At 41.0% G+C, this 23,139-nt stretch overlaps 1 protein-coding gene across 1 annotated transcript in view; it reads left to right on the forward strand.

Moving 5' to 3' along the window:
- Positions 1-4,493: 4,493 nt before the first annotated feature.
- Positions 4,494-23,139, forward strand: part of LOC111159356 (ring finger protein 169) — an 81,249-nt gene continuing 62,603 nt past the window's right edge. The window contains exon 1 of the mRNA XM_022521756.1: positions 4,494-4,995. Coding sequence (XP_022377464.1) covers positions 4,494-4,995 — 502 coding nt within the window. The remainder of the gene's footprint in view (positions 4,996-23,139) is intronic.

Here is a 23,139-nt window from a genome sequence, read left to right on the forward strand (position 1 = left end):
GAATGTCCCCCTCTTTTGTGAAACCTTCCTCCCACTCCCTCTTGCTTTCTGCTTCTTCATTACCCTATATGTGTTTCAGTTACAGAGCATGCAATTCTGTTACAATTTTTTTTCTGTTGTAATTATTTACTTATACTTTTGCTTCTCAGTTAGGCTGTGACCTCAGGAGTACAGGGACCAAGTCTTGTTTGTATTTGTAGAGTGTTTACAAAGAGTCTGGAGGAGGCGGGGAAAGATAACAGGAGAGTTAGCTTTACAAAAGAACCACTTTACAAAAAGAACCACTTCTTTCTCCAAAACAAAAGGGAATAACAGAAGATGAATAATAGTAAGAATGTAGCAAGAATCTTTAAAGGGAAGGGGAAGATTCCACATCTCAAGGGGAAATCTGGTTTGAGGGAGGAAGAAAACAGGAAGATGATGTCATCCCAAGAGATGTGGAGGGTAGGGGAGAGGTGACATTGGTATGGTCTGATCCTTCTTCCTCCCTAGATGTGTGAGGCCTCAGGATGGGCTCAGCACCTGGGCTGGCATTCTTGGGCCTGCAGGGAGAAAGAGCCTTTCCCCCCAAAGGAGGCCGAATGGCCTTGCTTCACATCTGAGTCTTTCAGTCCAGCTGGAAGAAGCTGGAGCTTCTGGTTGCTGGGACAAGGGGAGGTTTACAGTGATGTGTATGAGGAGTGCTGGAGGGTTAGGGGTGAGGTGAAACTGTGGGCACATTATGAGAAGGAGAGCAGGGAATTTGGGCAGCAATGCAATCCCCAGAAAATATGGTAGGAGTGGCAGAGCAAAAGCAACTGGAGAGCCTTGGTATGGAGGTTGCACTGCTACTGTTCCAGTTGGCATCTTTGATGACTGCACCAAAGTGAATCTGTGGGTCCCTCTTCCCTTGGTGCTCCGTGATACAGGTGGGAGCTTAGAAACAAGAACACGGGCAGCTTTGGCGCATTCTACTCTAGGCTGTCAGTTTAAGCTTTTACATGGTTTTGTACTCAGAAAGCACCCTTGTCAACCATTTTCCGGTGACACTTAAAGAACAACAGACCAGTATCTCTTTCAGAGTACTTGGATGCAAACGCCTGAAATTGTGAGAAGTTCAAGAAAAAAGAGAATTTACTGGAAGGATACAGAATTGACAGGAAGGTTGGAGAGTTGGATATGGAAAATGGGTTGTAACCTAGGAAGGCCAGGCAGCAGGCACCACAACCAAGTTTGTGCCTCAGGAACAAACTTTCCATTGGAATGGAACAAACATTCCATTCCATAATGGCCATCATCACTACGGTAGGGACCCCCATACTCCCAACCTCTATGAGGGACCCACTGTAGTTAGACACCTGCTGTCTCTGTTGCTCTGAATAATTCTAAACTTGCCAGTAGGTCTCGTGTCATTCCCTGAAGATTCAAAGTTTAGAGAGGTGTGGCTAGGTGGCCGAGCCTGGGTCATAGGTCGGGTTCTAGCCAGTGGGGGCCGGGGAGACTATCTCCCTGCTTCAGCTTCCCTCGTCTTAGCTATACTGCAGATACTGTATAGAATGGGGCACTCCCCCAGGTAAGAAGGACTTGAAACACTGGTGGTAAACGAAAATAAAGCAAAATGTCTACCATGCCCTCATCTTTCCTTTTCCTTTCCACTTACTCTGTTTTTGTCAGTTGTCAATTGTGATCATAATCTCAGGCTCCTAGACTTACCACATTAGAATCATCCTTATCACCCTCATTTTCCCACACAGTGAACAACTCTCCAGATTTCTTAGGTTTGCTTTGCCTTCTGTCCCTGCTACTGCTTTAGTAAGATTACTCTGGCAACGGCATAGAGGAAAGAAGAGACTGGGAGAAATTGGGAGTCAGACTTCTAGAATGGAAGAGCTAAAAGAGACCTTTGAATTGATCTGTTGTAGTGGTTTTATCTGGGAGTGTTCATAAGAATTCCTATGGCATTAAGGAAATATACCTGCTGGTATTCCATCTTCAGTTTTGGGGTTCAGTAGATCTGAGGTGGGACTTTGTTGTTGTTGTGTGTGTGTGTGTGCCTTTCTGAGGTGCATCCTGGGTTGAGAACTGTTGAATTCCAATAAATGAGGAGACTGAGGCCCACAGAGAAGTTACCTGTTTGAAATCACACAGTGAGTTAATGAGAGGTGTAACAGGCCAGGACTGATCCTTGATCTCCTGGCTGTTGGTCCAGTGCTACTCAGATCGCTTATTTTTTCCTTCTGTAAAAGGAAGTTTTCTGTCTTTATTTGTATCCAAGAAAGCAAAGTGAATGCCTATGGTTCAGTTCTTCCAATAGTAAATAGGCTTCAGATTAAGAGCCCCAAGCTGTCAAGAGTGAGCCCAGACCAAGAGCCCTATTTCTTTCTTTCCTTTTTTATTTTTTATTTTTTAATAAACATATAATGTATTACTAGCCCCAGGGGTACAGGTCTGTGAGTCGCCAGGTTTACACACTTCACAGCACTCACCATAGCACATACCCTCCCCAATGTCCATAACCCCATCTTTCCTTATTTTTTTAAGAGAGAGAGAGAGCATTTGTGCACATGCGCATGCTCAAGCAAGCTGGGGAAGGGCACCAGGAGAGAGAGTATCCTGAAGCAGACTCCCCAGTGAGCACAGAGCCTGAGCAGGGCTTGATCCCAGGACGCCGAGATCATGCCCCAAGCTGAAATAAGAGTTGGCCGCTTGACCAACTGAATCACCCACGCACCCCGCCCCCCAACAAAGGGCCCCATTTCAAACTGTAGTTGGCTTGATCTCTGGACCACAGGCCTCCTTGTCAGAATGTGGGCAAAGCATATTCAAGAATCTCAGCTGGGGAGTGAAATGAGGAGGATCCCTAGATAAAGGACAGTCCAGCTGAAGCCATACTTCTGTGCTAGCCAGAATTCCGGAAAGACTGGGCCTCTGTGCACACAAGACCTTGTTTCAATTACCCAAAGGCTCTTCTTCAATTCTTGAATGTGCTTTAGCCATCTGGTTCTCATCCTGGGAGTTGACTTTCTTTTTCCTGCTCTCTGACTTCCACCAATCACTTTGGCTTACCACCAGTTCTGACACTGTTTCCAGGCTGTCTCATGAAAAGCCAGGGCCTCTGAGGCTCTCCATTCCATCGTCTTGCTTTTTGGATTTTGCTCTCCTTATAGAATGTATGCTTTCCTATAAAGATTCCCAACAGGAAATGCCATTTGCTTAATGTCCTACTGTTCTGGATCTACCTTGTGCAAAGAAAGCAAAGAGCAGGAGAATTGCTACAGTAGAACTGTCTGTCAGAGGGGAGCCATTTTTCCCCCCTCCATCCCCTCTGCATCTAGAAAGGGGGCTGGCATCAAAGTCTGAGCACCTCATTTGGTGACTAACCCCAGCAGGGATGGCACGGTCACAGCTGTCATTTAGGAAGCTGTAGAGGATGGATTGGAGGAAGAGAGGCTGTGAGCAGGGAGACAACCTATAGGAGCTACTGCACTAATCTAGGTGAGAGATGATGAGACATGAACTGGGCAGTGGGAGTGGGATGAAGAGGAGAAGATAGGTGGGAAAATAGTCATCTTGTTGGGAGAATAAGAAACTGACAGATGTGGGAGATGAGGGAAAAGTAAAGAACACACTAGGTCTAGAGCTTGAGGAACTGGGAGGATAGTACCTTTAATAGGATATGGGGAGCAAGAAATAAGCTGTTTTGGAAGTAGGGTGGAAGACAGTGACTTTAGTTTTTTATATGAGGAATCCAGACATCCAAGATTATGTTTCCATCAAGTAGTTGAATATACGGTGCTGGAGTCAAGAGGTCTGGACTGCAGATATCAATTTGGGGGTTTCAGCTGGAAGAAAGTGTGAGGTGAGGGTGAGGTGGCATCCAAAGAGAGAATAGGGCTGAGGCCTGAGCCTAGAGGAATACCCACATTTAAGGTGGAGGGCTCAACAGAGTAAGAAAGAGCTGAGGTGTTGAGAAAAAACCAGGAAAGTATGGTTTTGCCAGACAAGGGAAGGGAGTTCCGGGAAGGATGTGGAGAGGGAGGATATGGAGATGAGGACTGACAAGAAGCTGTTATTTTTGGTAGCTGCTGGTCACAGTAGGCCTGGTCACAACATGTACCTTCACATCAAATGAAGCACTGAGGGAAGGTTCTGGATAAGTCACATATTCCCCACTCACTTTAGCTTTAGTTATTAGGGTATTGCAGGATAAATACATGTAATTACTTCATAAAGTTTAATATCGCTCAGAATTTCCAAATCCCCTCAGTCCTCAACTTCATCTGGTTCAATAAGAGGAAATTGCAGACTGGAGGGCGAGGCTGAAGACTGCATATAGGGTAACTCATAAATATCAATGAGCTTCCGCTTTTCGCCAATCAGACCCGGAGAAAACCGGCCCCGGGCTCCCTGGAGCCCCGCCCCCTCATAAATATGTAGCTAGCACCGCCCGCCGCGCTGCCCCGCCCTCTACTCTTCTCCCTCGCAACGGACTCTCCCTTCAAACGGGAAACAAGATGGCGGCGGCAGGTCCGAGTACGCGGGCCTCTTCCGCGGCGGCAGCGGCGGCTCTCAGTCGGCGGGGCCGACGGGGCCGCTGTGACGAGATGGCGGCAGCCAAGACTGGGGCCCCGGGCGCAGCCTCTGGCCCCGCGCTGCTGGTGTTGCCACCACCGCTGCTGCAGCCGCCGCCACCGCCGCGGCCGGAGGAGTCGGGCTGCGCCGGGTGCTTGGAGACCCCGGGGGAAGCGGCGGCCCTGCCGTGCGGCCACTCGCTGTGCCGAGGCTGCGCCCAGCGCGCCGCCGACGCGGCGGGCCCGGGTTGCCCCAGCTGCAGAGCCCGCGGCCCTACTTGGGCCCGCCGTCGGGCCCGCGACGACGGCCAGGCCGACGCGGAGGTGCAGGGCGAGCGCGCCCGCCGCGGCCAGCCGGAGCGCTGCCGCCCGCGCCGGGACGGGGGCGCGGCCGCCGCGGGGCCCAGGCCGGAGCAGGAGCCGCGCGCCGGGGCCGCAGAGCCAGGTGGAGCTTCCCCTCCTCCCCTTGGGGTCCAGAGCGAGGCCGAGCGCGCCCGGCCTGGCCTGGTTAGGGGGTGGGGGGTCCCAGGCCGTACTCGAGCGGCCGTATAGAGTTCTCGTGGGGTTGGAACTGGGCTCTGTCCAGGTGCATCTGTTTGTGAATTTTGAACTTCAGAATGAAGTACGGGTGGAATGGATTTGGAACCGGTGGGGGGATCCCGCGCCTTACGGAAGTCAGAAGTTTGGAGGGAAACAGCATTCTTGGAACAAGTTAGGGCCAGGTTGGAATGGTGTGTGGGAGAAGGGTTCCGTACTTTGCAGGGGCCCTGGAGGATCAGAGAAGTGCTTGGTTTAGTGTTGGGTGAGTAGCTGGGGGCCGAACTGCGTGTAAAGAAGTGGCCCCTGGGCCTGAATGGATCAGTGAGAGGTATGGAGTATCCGGAATTAAGGGGACGGGTTGCACTTGAGGATGTGAAGGGAGCTTTTCAGACTGGAGTTTAGTAAAGTAGGTTGAGAGAATGAACTCACATGTGCAGTTTTCACAAAGTCTTGAAAAATGCATGCTTAGAACAGAGCTTGGCACATAGTGAGGAAGCAGTAAATCAGGGTTAATTATATTTATAATAATTCCAGAAATTAATAAGCTCCTGTAGTGCTGGAACAAAAGAAAACAAAACTGGATGGGGTATAAAAGTTTCGTAAATGGAGATTGGTTGGCAGGGGCTGCCTCTACCTCTATGGCAGTATAGGTTTCCTGCTATCATCCTGGGAGTTAAAAGTCTGTTGCAAGACTGTTGCTTTAAACTTCTTGCCTTTCTTTACATTGCATAGCCTGCCACTCTTTGGTGCTGAGCTTGACATAGAAAGTGTCCTGTAAAAACCACAAAACAAAACTCTTGTAACTTCAGACTCTCTATGACACATCCAATTGATACAACATCTACAGCTATTTGATAAGAAATGTTTGCCTAGGAGGAGATTTTCAAGAAGCATAATTAGGAAAGGCCAGATATTTGCACTTTCTGTGTTGGGAATTCTGCCATGTGTTATTTTCAGTAGGGAAAAGAAGGCGTTGCTTGTGTATGAAAGTGCAGTCCCCAGAAACTACAGGTTCCAGAATGCAGTTTGTTGTGATTTGAGCAGACACCTGCCACTGTCCTAGGATACCTTACTTTTTATTTCTAAGTCTTATTTTCTGTGTTCCTTGTTACTCCTTTTAAGCTCCACAACATCCTTATGAGATAGGTACTTTTATTTCCATTTTACAGATGAAACTGAGACCCAGAGAGGTTAAATAATTTGCCTTAAGGATGAAAACCCAGTTCCATCTGATTGCTGCTCAAATCAGGCAAGAAGGTCTCCTCAGATGTCATCTAATTTATGGGTGCTGTATGATGTTCTCATATGCTCTTTAATTTGCTTCAAATTCTGAGATTATGGGAAAGAAAAGCATTTCTCATGTCTCCGTACTAGTACTATTGATTATATGGTCAAATAGGATAGAAATTTGTATTCTTATTTCTAAAGTCTGGACTTCTCAGTGAAATAGTCTGAAATTTGATCCATGAGAGGGAGTATGGCTCAAGAATTTGTGCAAACTTTTTTCCTTGAAGAAATTTGTCATAAAGTGTATCATAATTAAGGAAAATTATATAAAATGAGATTCCAAATTAGGATCTATTGAATCACTGAGTATCCACCAATTACTTTATATGTTTACGAGGACTGTGATGAAAAATGTTTTTCCTTAAATGTTCTTGTGTGAGTGTATATAATTAAAGACTTATTAAGTCAAGTCATTATAGAAGAATATTGCTGAGCAGGGTTTCGGATTTATCTTCTAGCTTCAGTGGGTTGCCTGGACTTCTGGAAGTTATAAACAATTTTTTTACTTTAAAATTTTAGTATGCTGTGTATTGACATAATGCAAACAAAAATATAACAAAGTATGCAATGGAAAGGTTCCTCCTACCCCTTTACTCATTTTCCACGAACATCAAAATTCTCGTTTATTCCAGTTTATGTTTATATATAAAAATTCAGGTATAGTTTTTGATCTTTTTACACAAAAGTTTGCATATTGTATACACTGTAACTTGCTTTTTTTCATGTAACAATACATGATGGAAATCTTTTCATATCCGTATATGAAAGGTTTCTTTATCTTACTTACAGCTGCAAGGAATTTGTTGAATGGCTGTAACGATTTACTTAACCATCAGTTGGTAGACATTTAGGTTGTTTCCAATCTTTTGCTATTATAAAAAGCTGTTCATAAAATTGTTATATACACATGTATGTGCATTGTTAAGGAGAGGTCACCTATAGCTTTCACCAGATTCTCAAAGGGTTGAAAAAGACAGCGAGGAACCATTGTTTTAACACAGGTCCCTCATTCTACAGAAGGGAGAACTGAGGCCCAAAACAGAGTAGAAAGTGACCACAGGCACCTGGGTGGCTCAGTTGGTTAAGCATCTGCCTTCGGCTCAGGTTATGATCCCAGGGTCCTTGGATCGTGCCTGTCTCTCCCTTCCCTCTACTGCTCCCCCGCTTGTGCTCTCTCGCTCTCTGTCAAATAAATAAATGAAATCTTAAAAAAAAAAAAAATGTAACCAGCTAATCGTCATCATGAGTGAGTAGCAGATAATCAAGTACCAAAAGGGTACCCCATAAATAACCCAATAAACACAGTCTGATTCCCAGTTAAATGCTCATGATGGCTTTTAATAGGGAAAACTAAAGACCAGTTTTATAAGTATTTACATTGTGTTTTTGAGTGGGAAACAGCAACAGAGTTAGCAATTTTAGGTATATTCAGAGGTATATTGCTTAGCAATATTCTTTTGGCCTAGTTAGGCCAATTGATAAAAGAAAGGTCAAGCCTGCTTTATAATACTGGAAATTAAATTTTGTAGTAAATGCACTGGTTTTTAAGTGAAATTCTTAAAATTTAGTTGTTGAAGCCTCATGGCTCTTTTCGAATTGAATTGTCTATGAAATAAGTGTAAGAGTTTGTGCTTGTTGAAAATTTTGGTTGTGTTGGTGACATTTTTGTTTTTTGCCAGTTTCTTGGCAAGCTTTAAACTTCAGGACCTTAAGAGCTCTTGTGTAAAATGTTTTGTTTTATTATATGCATTGTCAGTTTGCTTTTGGATACAGTATCAGTTGATTTGTGCAACATTGTGTGAAGGCTACTTCTCAAGGAGCTGTAGTTGGTTGCATATAATGTTACAGTATTTGAACCATTTTGAGCAATATTCACAAGTATGTAATGAATGCCTTTGCTCTGCCAGCCAGGCACTGTTCTAGGACCTTGGGAGACATTAGTGAATGAAATATTCAAAGATTTCTTTCTTGTGGAGCTTTTATTCTAAATTTAGAGACAGTCTTGGTCCATTGATTAAAAAAAAAAAAAATGGAGCACACACAGACATAGATAGGTACCTTTGCAGCTGCCGTAGACCCTTGAATAACAGGAGTTTGAATTCTGTGTGTCTACCTATATGTGGATTTTTTTTCAAAGACCACATTACAGTGCCGTAAATGTATTTTCTCTTAGGATTTATCTAACATTTTCTTTTCTCTAGCTTTATTGTAAGAATATAGTATATAATGCACATAATGTACAAAATATATGCTAATCAGCAGTTTATGTTATTAGTAAGGCACCCGGTCAGCGGTGGGCTATGAATAATGTTTTGGGGAAGTCAGAAGTTACTATGGAGTTTGGACTGTGCCGGGGTCAGTGCCCCTCACCCCTGTGTTGTTCAATGGTCAGTTGTATATACAACAGCAATACTTAAGTCTCATTAGTAAGACTTAAGTATATATATTACATAATAATGAATTTTAAGAATTCATTTAGTCTTTTTTTTTTTTTTTTAAGATTTTATTTATTTATTTGACAGAGAGAGAGATCACAAGCAGGCAGAGAGGCAGGCAGAGAGAGAGGGGGAAACAGGCTCTCTGCCGAGCAGAGAGCCTGATGTGGGGCTCGATCCCAGGACCCTGAGATCATGACCTGAGCCAAAGGCAGAGGCTTAACCCGCTGAGCCACCCAGGTGCCCCTTCATTTAGTCTCGATTTGAAATCAAGAGTGATCATTCTAAATTACATTGCCTTTGAACTTGAAACCAAGACCTTGGGGTGCCTGTGGGTGGCTCAGTGGATTAAATGTCTGCCTTCTGCTTGGGTCATGATCCCAGAGTTCTGGGATCAAGCCTCATGGAGGGCTCCCTGCTCAGCAGGGAGTCTGCTTCTCCCTCTCCCACTGCCCCTCCCTACTGCTTGTGTTCTCGCTCTCAAATAAATAAATATAATTTTTTTTAAAAGATTTTTATTTATTTATTTGACAGACAGAGATCACAGGTAGGCAGAGAGGCAGACAGAGAGAGGAAGGGAAGCAGGCTCCCTGCTGAGCAGAGAGCCCGATGTGGGGCTCGATCCCAGGACCCTGGGATCATGACCTGAGCCGAAGGCAGAGGCTTTAACCCGCTGAGCCACCCAGGCGCCCCTCAAATAAATAAATAAATAAATAAAATATTAGTAAGAAAGAAAGAGGAGCCAAGACCTTTTAGGACAGTTCTTTTTCTTCTACCATGGGTAACAATTGAAAAGTTAGACAAAGGCCAATGAGTGTTTTAAACTGGCAGAACTTTTAAAAAGTATTTAGTGTTAAAAGTGCATTGCAGAGGGGCGCCTGGGTGGCTCAGTGGGTTAAGCCTCTGCCTTCAGCTCAGGTCATGATCTCAGGATCCTGGGGTCGGGCTCTCTGCTCAGTAGGGAGCCTGCTTCCCCCCCCCCCTCTCTGCCTGCCTCTCTTCCTACTTGTGATCTCTCCCTCTGTCAAATAAATAAAATCTTAAAAAAAAAAAAAAGTGCATTGCAGAAATTGAATAGTACCTCATTTATCCCTTCACTGTAATCCTACCCAGCCTCCCTGTTCACTTAGGGTTAACATTATACATTTTAAAAATTTCCTCTTTCTGTGACAAACAAGTAGTTCTGGTTTATTACTCAGTTGGCAGACAATGTTTGCTATGTGTGCAGCCTAAATTGCATTTAGGACTAATGAATAATGAAATCATGTGATTGTAGTGTAAAAGGACAAGAATTCCCCTTATCTTTAAGGATTTGTTTTAAAATGTATAAAATGAGTCAACTTTTTATCCTTAATGAGATATAGTCCAGAGTTTGAGGGTGTCTTTGTGTATTATACTAATGTAGGAAACAACTCAGAATGAGATAACCTCACCAACTAATTGCCATTGGAGGACCATCTCTATTCTATAGAATTCAGGATTGAGCAGCAGGAATTTAGGAGGTACTTGTTTTTGTCCATTCATATTTCCACTCCTGCCTAACTTCCAGTTAATCTGGATGAGTTGCTTATTACCCTTGAATTCATTTATAGCTGAGGTTTTTTGAGTGTAGGATATAGGATATGTTTGTCAAATAGCATTCCACTAATTCAATGAGCATTTTTGGGGCATGTGCTCCGTAAGATAATACAATAAAAAAGATGGATAAGACATGGTCCCCGTCTTTTGAGATTCCACAAGCTGGTTGGACAAATGCCTTACCAAATAACATTACAAAGTGGTAAGTGAGGTGAATGCATAATGTCAACAGAATATAGGAATGGGATAACTAAGGGTGGAGGAAAGCTGAGGAATTTGAGCTATATATTGCAAAGAATAGGAATTCATCAGATGAGGGAGGAGGGGATGGCCATTCAGGAAGAAGAACCTCTATGTACAAAAGCATGAAGACTCTTGGCCTTTTCAGGGACTGACAGGGGTTAAATATTGATAGAAATTTGTACTGGAGTGGGAGGGAGAAGAGAAGGGACTGTGGAAGTTAGATCACAAAAGGCATGTGTGTCGTGATTAAAGAATTTGGAACTTGGGACGCCTGGGTGGCTCAGTCGGTTAAGCCACTGCCTTCAGTTCAGGTCATGATCCCGGGATCCTGGGATTGAGTCCCACATCGGGCTCCCTCCTCAATGGGGAGCCTGCTTCTCTCTCTGCCTCTGCCTGCCACTCTGCCTACTTGTGTTCTTTCTCTCTCTCTCTCTCTGACAAATAAATAAATAAATAAATTCTTTAAAGAATTTGGAACTTTATCCTGTAGATAATGCAGAGCCCTTAAAAGATTTTTTTTAAAATTAAAAAAAAAATTTTTTTTTTTAAGATTTTATTTGTTTATTTAACAGAGAGCACAAGTAAGCAGAGCAACAGGCAGAGGGAGAGAAGGAGAAGCAGGCTCTCTGCTGAGTGGGGAGCCTGATGGGGGGCTCGATCCCAGGACCCTGGAATCATGACCTGAGCTGAAGGCAGCCACTTAACCAACTAAGGTTAAGCGCCCCAACCAGGCGCCCCAACCCTTAAAGATATTTTTAAGGGAGGGGGCAGAGGGAGAGGGGGAGAGAATCTTAAGCAGGCTCCATGCCCAGCATGGAGCCCAACACAGGGCTCAGTCTCACCACCCTGAGATCATGACCTGAGCTGAAACCGAGGCAGATGCTTTTTCTTCTTCTTTTTTTTTTTTTTAAATTTTAAAGATTTTATTCACTTATTTGACAGAGAGAGACACAGAGAGAGAGAGTGAACACAGCAGAGGGAGTGGGAGAGGGAGAAGCAGGCTCCCCGCTGAGCAGGGAGCCTGATGCGGGGCTCGATCCCAGGACCTTGGGATCATGACCTGAGCTGAAGGCAGACGCTTAACGCTTAACGACTGAGCCACCCAGGCGCCCCAAGAGATAGATGCTTAACAGACTGAGCCACCCAGGCACTCCTGCCCTTAAAGATTTTTAAATAAGTGGAATGACATCATCATAATGCGCTTGGTTGGAGTATGGAGGGAAGAGGTGAATAAAAACAAGGAAGCGAGTCCAGCTAGAGGGCTATTTTAGATGTTCAGGCAAGAGCTGAAGAGAAGCTGGACTACAGCAGTGGCTATGAGGATGTTTCCTTCAGTCATGCATTAATTTAGTAACCATTGAGGGCCTTCTGTATGCTGGGCACTGGAACTACAAAAAGAATAAAAACATGGTTCTTTCTCTTCAAGGTGGTATAGTTGGGAAGATTAGTATATAAATATGCCACTGAAGTGTTTAATAAATGCACTTATAACCATAATCCAAGATATAATTGTAGAAGGCAATAAGGTATATATTAAGAGAGCCAGTTAACGGAGCAGGATCTAGAGACAGATTGCCTGTATTTGAATTCCAGCTCTGCCATTTATAACTGTGTGTCCTTGGATACATTGCTTGACCTTGCCTTAGTTTCCTCATTTAGAAAATGGGGATAGTAATAGCAAAATCAGAAGGTTGTTGTTAAGACTAAGTGAATTATTAGAATGCATGGCATATGAAGAGCTCAAGGAATGTTAGCCATTTCACAATGAAGAGGATCAAACTTGGATGGGTCAGGAATGGCTGCAGTAAAAGTTAGACACTTGACCCTGAGTATTCAGTAGATGGATGAGGGCAGGATAAAGATGAGGGAAATCAGTATATTTAGAAGCATAGGAATATGAAGTAACAAGGAGACGTCTAGGGATTGTAAGTAGGAGTTGTTGGAGCAAAAAGTGTGTGTGGGAGAGTGGAAGGAGATGGAATTCCAGAAATAAGCAGTTACTGGATAATAGTGGACTTTGAATGCTGTGCTCAGGAGTAAGGATCCACTGAAGAGTTTTAAAGAGGAGTTCCATCTTTGCATTTTAGAGTGATTACTCCTATGGGGTTAATGTAGGAAATAGATTGGAGAACCCAGATGCTCTTTTAGCAAGATGGATAACTGAGATAAGACTCCTCTGCTACAAATATCCAGAAAAGCTGGATGATATAGAACTAACAGGTTTTTGTTTTTTTTTTTAAGATTTTATTTATTTATTTGACAGCAAGAGCAGGAACACTAGCAGGGGGAGTGGGAGAAGGAGAAGCAGGCTTCCCCCCAAGCAGGGAGCTTGATGCGGGGCTCAGTCCCAGGACCCTGGGATCATGACCTGAGCTGAAGGCAGACACCTAACGGCTGAGCCACCTAGGAGCTCTTGAACTAACATTTTTTTAAAGTGCAATCCTGAGCTTGCAGGAAATAGAGGAAAATCTCCGGGTTCTAGAAATACAAATGAAACTAAAAACCAAAATTTTAGTAAGCCTTGAGCTCATCCTGTGCTGCCCTGGAGCAGGGTGATGGGGCGGGGTAAGGGGTTATTTCTGGTTTCTATTCCTAATGGACTAAGTTTTAACCATGTAGAAAAAGGAACCAAAACTAAAACTTCTGCACAAAACTGGGATTCTTGATGTGCATTCAAAGTGCAAGGGTGGGTAGAGAAAAATCTTCCCACTGACACAAGCCAATAATAAGAAATCTTGTCTTGGTTTGCCTGGGTTCGATGCAGAGAGGAAATGGGAAAAAAGGCTTCTCTGAGAAACTGAAGCACAAGATATATGCCTTGCTTATATTTGGGATCTGAGTTTATATTATATGGTTTAAGTATCACCAGGCTGAGAAATTAATATAAAAGCTGGCTCCAAACTTAGTAATACCCCTGGGTCACCTGGAGAAAGGAAAAACAAGACTCCAAGGGGTACTCCCAGCTTGGGCCAGAAGAGATTCTCTAAGAAAGAATCCCAGCTGAAGATGAACTTATGATAAAATGTGACACATGTGGAAACCATTTTCTAACATAAATGAGAGTTAGTAGATACAACAAGCAAGAGGATTATATCTCTGGGAACCAGCATAGTAGAATAGCACCTTGAATGATAATTTAAATTAACATATTTTAATTGACTAAAGACATTAAAGAATTAATTGACATCCTAGAAAATGAATAAGATGTTATGAAACAGGTACCTTTGAAAAAGAGCTAAACATAATGAAAAATATATTCCGTTAGGTTAAAAAAAACTCAGTAAATAAGCAATAGCTTACACAGATGAAGAGAAAATCAGTAAACTGGGAATTAAATATATGGAAATCCTGAGAACAAAACAGTAAACAATGAAGGAAAATCTGAAAGTGGGGAAGAAAAATGAAAGATCAAGAAGACCCAACATGTAATAATAATTACAGAAGGAGAAGAGTAGAATGAGGAGACATGGAATTGAAAGAGATGATGACTTGAGAATATTTCAGAATTAATAAAAAGATGTGAATCCTTAGGTTTTAGACTTAAGAGGATCTAGAAATAATTAAATGAACAACAACAGCAGCAACAACAAAAAAACAACCCCCACAACCACACACATTGCAGTGAAACTGTAGAACAACAAAGGCACTTTAAAAAGCAACCAGAAAGAAAAGAGGAGCAACAGACCGAGATCAGACATCTTGTTATCAACAAGAGAGGCCAGAAGAAAATGGAATAATGTCTTCTAAGTGTTGACAGAGATCTGAATTTTGTATTCAGCTAAATTATCATTCAAGAGTGATCGAAAAATAAAAATATTTTCAGATAAACAAAAATACAGAGTATTTACCATGCTATTTCTGAAAGAACTCTTATGCTAAAGAATGTATTTCAGAAAGAAAGAAATGTAACGGGAGAAAGTAGGATACAAAAAAAGATGGTGAAGAGAGAAATTGGTGTGTAAACTAAGCCAAGATTGACCGTATAAAACAAAAATAATGATGATTATTTTGTGGGGGCCAAAACCAAAGTGGAACTAAAATATTGGACAAGGATAAAATGTAAGCTGGGAGGGAAAGTGGTCAGTATTAAAAAGTTCTAAGTTTCCATATATAGTTCAGGGAGATAGAGATATTGATTAACTTTAGGCTCTTGGATGCATATTAAAAATTTAAGGGTAACCACTAAAAGAAATACTATGAATAACTTGATCTGCTGCATTTATAGAGAAACATACCTTTCCCAAATTAGAGAATATACATTCCTTTTAAACGAATATACAACGTGCACATAATTAGGCACATAAAGTTTCAACAAATACCAAAGATTGCTATGTAAACCATGTTATCTGACCCCAATACAGTAAAATTAGAAATTACTGACAAATATAACCAATATCCCTCCTAGTCTGTGTTTGGAAATTAAAAATGCAAAAACAGACTTCTAAATAATGTATGGTAAAAAACAAAATCATGGAAATTGGAATATATTTAGAATTGAGTAACAGTGGAAACAACTCTTTCAGAATCTATGGAATATAGCTAAAGCAAAACTAAGGAAAATTTAAGTGCCTATATTATATTTCATTGAATCTTAGGTTGCCATCTTTTGTAAGATGCACTATCGTTTACCAAACAATGCTTTCCTATCACTTTTAACTTTATGCTTCCTGCAAGAGCTCTTATAAATTTATTTATAGATTTAACATATGACTTGAGCATGTATTTATAAAAGGAAGTGAAGTAATAAATTAGGATATTCCTGTTCATGATTCTTCTAAATCAGGTTATGACTGAATCATAGAGGTTTGTGTTTTTCTACCTAGTATTGCTTACTGTGTCAGAGAGATCATTGGTGATACAGCATTTCTTAAAAGCGTGCCCTATAGCTATCCTTATCATTTTCTTTGACACTGCTGGCACCCATCAAGTTTTGTTTTGTTTTGTTTTTTTAGATTTTATTTATTTATTTGACAGATCACAGGTAGGCAGAGAGGCAGGCAGAGAGAGAGCAGGGGAAACAGGCTCCCTGCTGAGCAGAGAGCCCGATGTGGGGCTCGATCCCAGGACCCTGGGATCATGACCCAAGCTGAAGGCAGAGGCTTTAACCCACAGAGCCACCCAGGCGCCCCACCCATCAAGTTTTGATGCTGATGCTTTCTTGAGCTTGCCAAATGGCTTCAACAAAAGCTTTTCAGATGAGACTCATAGTTCTTTGTCAGATGGTCTAAATAGGTTTGTTGGCTAGTATTGAGAGATTACAGTTGTCCAGTCATGCCACCAGGCATAACCACCAAATCAGTACATTTTTTTTTGCAAGCTTATTCTGTAATTATCTACGTTTATGCATAAGCAAGGACAGTGGGATCGTCACTGCTGCCTGACAGTGATTGTAAGACTTAAGTTGTAAGAAACATCCCAATTTCAGAGATGCTAACGTGAAGAAATATGTCCTAGAATCTGAAGATATTTCTTTTTTTAAAGATTTTATTTATTTATTTGTCAGAGAGAGAGTATAAGCACAGAGTAGCAGGTAGAGGCAGAGGGAGAAGCAGGCTTCCTGCCGAGCAGGGAGCCCGATGTGGGGCTCGATCCCAGGACCCTGGGATCATGACCTGAGCCAGAGCCCAAATCTTCAAGGTATTTGAATTGAAAGACTGAAAATTATTATTAATTATTATTTTTTGAAAATTTTATTTATTGATTTGACAGAGACACAGCGAGAGAGGGAACACAAACAGAGGGAGAAGCAGGCTTCCTGCTGAGCAGGGAGCCCAGTGCAGGCCCAATCCCAGGACTCTGGGATTATGACCTGAGCCAAAGGCAGCCGCTTAGTGACTGAGCCACCCAGGTGCCCCTGAAAATTATTATTATTATTTTTTTTTAAAGATTTTATTTATTTATTTGACAGACAGAGATCACAGGCAGGCAGAGAGAGGAAGGGAAGCAGGCTCCCTGCTGAGCAGAGAGGCCGATGCGGGGCTTGATCCCAGGACCCTGGGATCATGACCTGAGCCGAAGGCAGAGGCTTTAACCCGCTGAGCCACCCAGGCGCCCCTGAAAATTATTTTTTAAAGATTTATGTATTTATTTGAGAGAGAGAGAGACTGCAGGGGGTAAGGCAGAGGGAGAGAAAGTCTCAGACTCTGCACTGTGCGCAGAGCCCAATGCAGGCTTGATTCATGGTTCTGGAGATCACCACTAGAGCCGAAACCAAGGCTGTGCCACCCAGGCGCCCCAAGACTGGAAATTACTGAGTTAAGTGGCCAGCTGAAGAAGGTAGGAAAGTAACAGCAGATTAAACCCAAAGGAAGTAGAAGATCAGAAAGAATAAAGATAACAGGAATTAATGGAATAGAAAACAAACAGCGAAGAGGATTAATAAAGCCAAAATGGGAATTTCACAGAAGGTCCTAATATAAGATTTATATAATAGACAAATCTCTGGCAAGATTGGTCAAAGAAAAAAACAAGAAGTCATAAATGTTAGGAATGAAATAGGGAACACAGCTATAGATATGATAAATATATAAAAATGCCATAAATATAGAATATGGAATTTTATGCCATGAGTTTGAAAAGTATAAATAGTCAACTTCCTGGAAAATGCAACCTGTCACAGCTTACTCAAGAATAAATAGAAAATATGAATAAAAGTGTAACTAAAAAAGAACTTAAATAGTAAAATCTATTTGTAATATGGGTAATATAAATACTATATTTATAATATAAATATTATAAGTAATATGGGGATGTAATAAGCAAAATCCAGAATGTTGGGAACTGCAGGATACATGGCCCATTTTCTTCTACAAATAATGTGAAGAAGAAGAAGAAGAGGAGAGGTGGGAAGGAAGAGGAAGAAGAAAAAGAGCAGTAGAAAGGAAACCTGTAGATTAAAAGATACAACAAATTTAAGTGTATGAACTTATTTGGATCCTGGCTTGAAAAACTATAAAAACATTTGACAGGAAATTGAATACTGCTTAGATGTTTGTTGGTATTAAAGATTGTGAAATTTTTAATGTGACAGTAGTTTTCTAGTTACATGTTTTGTAAGAATCCTTTAGGAGAGATACTAGGATGATATGATGTGTGGGATTTGTTTCAAAAATCATTTCTTCAAGGGGTGGGGTGGGGGGAGGTAATGATGGGGATTATATGAAATACGATTGGCAATGAATTGACTGTTGAAGCTGGGGGAATGGATAGGTTGGGGTTCATTATATACAAGTCTCTCTAAAAAATATTTGAGACTTTTCCGTAATAAAAAGTGGAAGAAAAATTCTATCCATTAAAGAAGCACCAGGCACAGAGTTTTACAGGTTACCTAAATATTGCAGGATGGGTGATCCTTATGCATACTATTCCGGGGAATAAAAGTGTTCCCAGATTCATTTTGGAGGGCTTTTACAACTTGATATCAAAATCATACTAGGACAGGATAAGAAAGGAAAAATACTGGCCAATCTCATGAATGTATATTTAAAAAATCCCAAGTGAGATACATACTAAGTTAGTACATTAAAAAAAAATCATAACCAAGTAGCATTTATTCTAGGAATGCGAGTTCAGTGTAGCATTAAGAATCTAATGTGGGGTGCCTGGTGGCTCATTTAAGCTTCTGCCTTCAGGTCCTGATCCCTGGGTCCTGGGATCAAGCCCCGCATTGGACTCCCTGCTCAGTGGGGAGTCTGCTTCTCCCTCTCTCTCTGCCTCCTCCCCCTTGCTCATGCTCTATCTTTCATATAAATAAAATCTTTAAAAAAATGTAATTCACTATATTAATGAACGAAAGGAAAATAAAATCCTAGATCATCTCAATAGATTCTTAAAAGAACATTTGATGGAATTTGCCACTCATTATTTACAAAGCGAGAACACTTGGAACACAAGGAAACTTTTTAAAAGATTTTTATTTATTTATTTATTTGACAGAGAGAGAGAGAGACACACACAGTGAGAGAGGGAACACAAGCAGGGGGGTGGGAGAGGGAGAAGCAGGCTTCCCGCAGAGCAGGGAGCCTGATGTGGGGCTCAATCCCAGGACCCTGGCTCATGACCTGAGCCGAAGGCAGGTGCCCCAGAAGGAAACTTTTTAAAGTGGAACTTGTCAATAAGGATGTTTAGTGGCCAAGAACAGTCAAGACCATTTTGGAGCATTTTGCTTTATCAAATTAATTAAGCTATTATAAAGCTGTATTAAAACAGTGAGGTATTGGTGTCAGGATAGTTGGATAACCAATGTTAAATAATTAAAAATTCCAAAAAAAAAATAAAGAGTCCAGTAACATGCCCTCATATATTTGAATTTGAGAGATGACCGGTGGCATTACAGATCAGTGGGGCAAAGACACCATATTCAGGTGTTGTGGTTAGTTAGCCAACCTTAGAGAAAGCAGGGGAAAAAAAATAGATCTTTACCTTATACCATATACAAAAAATTAATTCCAGATGGATTAAAGGTCAGACTACTATAAAGCTTAAGAAATACTAGAAGTATTTCTGTGAAAATGGGGTAGAGAAGTATTCTTCATACAAACAAACAGCATAAAGGAAAGATTGATAATTTGATACATAAAGGTAAAACACTTGTATGATAAAAGATAATATAAAGTCAGAAGATAAACCACAGGGTGGAAGAAAATATTTTCAATGAAATAACTGACAAAAGACTAATATGCAAAATATATGAGGAACCACAAATCACTATGACAGACACCTCATTAGAAAAATGGTGAGGGGATATAGACATTTCACAGAGGAGGAAAACTGAAAGGCCAAAAACATCTGGAACGATGCTCACTATCATTGGTAATTTGGGAAATACAAATTAAACCAATGATGAGAGGCCATCAGACTGGCATGATTTATGATCAGTTATTGATAATTAATAATGGAGAACTATATGCTGCTGGAAGAGTATAAGCTGGTACAACCATTTTGGAGAGCAGTTTGGCCACACTTAGTAAGGTTGAAGAGCTACATTTCTTACCATGTGGAAATTCCATCAATAGGTGTCTGCCCTATACAGAAATATGTGTATGACATGATATATATTCATATATATATACCTATACACAGGACAAAATTTAAAAAAAATGCTGCTAACTATAGTACTGGAAAAAGTAATAACAGCTGTCTTTGGTGGGAAAAGACAAGGGGATGAATAACGGTTGAGACAATTATTGTCTGTCTCTCCAGAGAAAACCAGTGTTAATAATTATACATTTCCTGCTTGTTTCCAGTGCTTGCCAAGTGTATATGTATTACTGTATATGGCTTTTTAATGAATTAGTAAAAGAAATTAAAAATTAGTAAAAGAAATTAGTAAAAAGAATTAGTAAAAGAAATGGTTTAACTTTCTTTTGGTATATAGGGTCGTGTTGATGATTAACCACTCTGGTGATGAGGGAAGATTCTGTTGCCTCAGGATATCACTCATATATCCTGTGGTATCTGAAGTTCTCTTTAGGTCCCTTATTCTTGTGGTTCTTTAACAATGCAGGTACTTCTGAGAGAGAAATAGATCAACTTGTTCATGTACCATAGGGAGGTTTTTATCAGATTTCTGCATTCTTCAAGTTAGGATGGTTTTGGAGAGGGAGTTAGCATTTATGGAATTTACTTTGTACTAGGTCCCATATGTTAGGTTTTACAGTTTATTTACTAGACATTTACAGAGTACTTCGTCTGTGTAAGTCATTGAACTAGATACTTAGAAAGGATGGACTTGAAGAGAACAAGAATGTCTAGAGGAGGAACACTGAAGGAAGAAGGATTATCTTTCATACTTAGTAACTGTGCCTCAGTCTAATTTAGAAGATTAGATTAAAATAAGTGTTAGACAATTGTAATGATATGTAAGGGAAGAAGAGTGTTTGCTGATATTCATACTGATAAAGGTGATGTAAGACTGTCCAATTTCAACACCTCGTTATCCTTTCTGGTTTTCCAAAGGAAATGGATAGTATTACTATGAAGATAGTTGTGTGCAGAAGCTGAGCTGGTTTATCCCAGATTTATAGTTTCCATGAGGCTGGTATTAGCTGTTTTGATTGTAAAGATCCTTAGTTCTTTTTATCAGATTATACCCATTCATTGAACTCTTTTATAATATGCCTATATTTTATGTTTTTTATAATATGCCTATATTATAAACTGACCCTGGGAAACCTTGGAGGTCCTTCTTGGTGACTTTATTAAGAACAGTTTAGAGAGTGGTGAAACAAACAAACAAAAAGGTACTATTAGCATGGGTTAAAGTGAGAAAGGAGAAACTGAATGTACGCTCTACTCTTTGGAGGGCTTTGCTGTAAAGGGGGGGCGGGCAGGAAAAAGGCCAGTATCTGCTGCAGGACAAGAGCTCAAGAGTGTTTTTCTTGTTAAGATGATATTAAGTCATGTTTGTGTATTAGATTTGTGTATTTTCATATTAGGGAGAAATTGATGGTGCTGGAGAGAGTTAACTGACGAGCTTAGGTCATGAAGAAGAAAGAGAAGATGTGATTTGGAACACCAGGGGGAGATTGATCTTACACATGAATAGGGATACTTCTACCATTCTGGTGACTCTACTCATTGCTGTCTATATTTGGAGAGTTTTAATGGTTTGAAAGTTAAGTTTTCTAGTGAATTAAAACCTGTTTGCCTAGTTCTAATATTCAAGTATTTAAAGAACATGATTATTTCTATCTGAATTTTTAGGTTGAACTTCTTAAATTAATCTCTTTGGTTCTCTTCCTCCCTTTCCAAAGGTTCTGGCCATATGACATTACTTAGTGATCTTGTTAATGGATATGCTTTTTGGATCCTTTTTGACCTTTTGTCACCTATGATTACTCTGCCTAGAAGACACTGTCTTCCTGTTAAATTATACTCATCTTTTAAGGCCCAGGTGAAGCATAAGTGCTTTGTGAAATTTTTTCTCACCCACATAGGAGTCAGCTACCTTCCTTTGTGCCACCACATAAGCATGCCTATCACTCATGTCACTGGACTTCAGTTCCTCATTTGTGTATCTGGCACTGCAGTGAACTCTCTGAGGTCAGAGAAGATGTTTCTATGTTTTTAGCACTTAGTATAGTACTTGGAATGTATTGGATACATAGACAGTGCTTAATGAAGGAAAACGATTCCTTAGGAAAAAAAAATCCCTAAAAGTTTTTGATTATATGTGATGTTTCCTTTACCCTTTCAGAGCTGACCCTTATACTTTAAATAATGCCCGACTAGTGCAGAGTGTAATGGGGTGGACTGTCTCTCCATCTAGATGCTAGATTCCTAATGCTGCTAAGGGTAGCATTAGTCTTACTCAGCTGAATTTATCAGCAACAAAACTGGCTTGTTTGTAATTGGCATGAGCTGCTGTCAGACCGTCTTCCTCGTCACATGTATTTACCATAAGATTTTTAGGCTTGAAGATAACTTATTTCCAGTTTTGATTTGGTTTTTATTTTTCTGAATAGCAGTGGACTTATTTTCCCTTTACTTCTATTTTGCCACTTCTCTTGTGTTTTGTCCAGTGTTTGGTTCTGTAGAACTATTATAATAAAAACCTCAAAAGATTGGACTCTATTAAAGTTTACCTTTGCCTTAACTGTAACGAAAAGCTTTACTACAATTCCCTTCAGACAGTACATTCTTTGAAAGACTTTAGTAAGAAATGGTGCTAATAATATTATTTGTGAAGATTTTATTTATTTATTTGACAGTGAGAGAGGGAGAGAGCACAAACAGGGGAGAGGCAGGCAGAAGGAGAGGAAGAAGCAGGCTCCCTGCTGAGCAGGGAGCTGCTTGATGTAGGGCTTGATCCCAGGACCCTGGGATCATGACCTGAGCCAAAGGCAGACAGTTAACTGACTGAGCCACCCTGGTGCCCCAATAGGGCTAACGGTATTAAAGATCATTCTCATTGGTTCATTCAACAAAAAATTTATAAGCCACTGTCTTACACTAGGACAGATACCTAGAGATCATCCCTGTCTTCAAGGAAATCTCCTAGTTTGGGGAGGCAGAGGCAGAGATAAGTAATTATAACACAGGTAATAAATGCTACTACCATTGAGATAAGTCCAGAATGTTATGAGAGCCTACAGGAAGCTAATGTCATTCTCTCTGGGTTAGTGGGAAAAGCTTCACAAAGGAGAGGGCAGTAGGCAGGGTTTTGAAGTAATCATCATCCTCTCATAGAGGAGACAGGTATGGCATATCTCGTTATAGTGAGATGTGTTAAGGCTGGAGAGGGGATCAGTATTGCAGGAATGGAAGAATGTGGCTGGAATGGTAGATTGGGTCCTGTTTATAAATCTTGGAGGCAGAGAGAAGCCAATAAAAGTAAGCAGGAGGATGTTAGGGTCAGGAGTCTGTTTATATTATGAAGAACCAAGGAAGAAGTGTTGATGATAGATGGAAAGACAAAAAGAGTCAATAGGCCAGTTAGGCTACCATTTAATACACACAGAATTTGTAGAGTAGGTATTGGAAGATTAGAGGAGAAGAACAACCCT

This window comes from Enhydra lutris, unplaced genomic scaffold (assembly GCF_002288905.1).
Source record: "Enhydra lutris kenyoni isolate GAN:26980312 unplaced genomic scaffold, ASM228890v2 scaffoldscaffold68, whole genome shotgun sequence".
Classification (NCBI taxonomy): domain Eukaryota; kingdom Metazoa; phylum Chordata; class Mammalia; order Carnivora; family Mustelidae; genus Enhydra; species Enhydra lutris.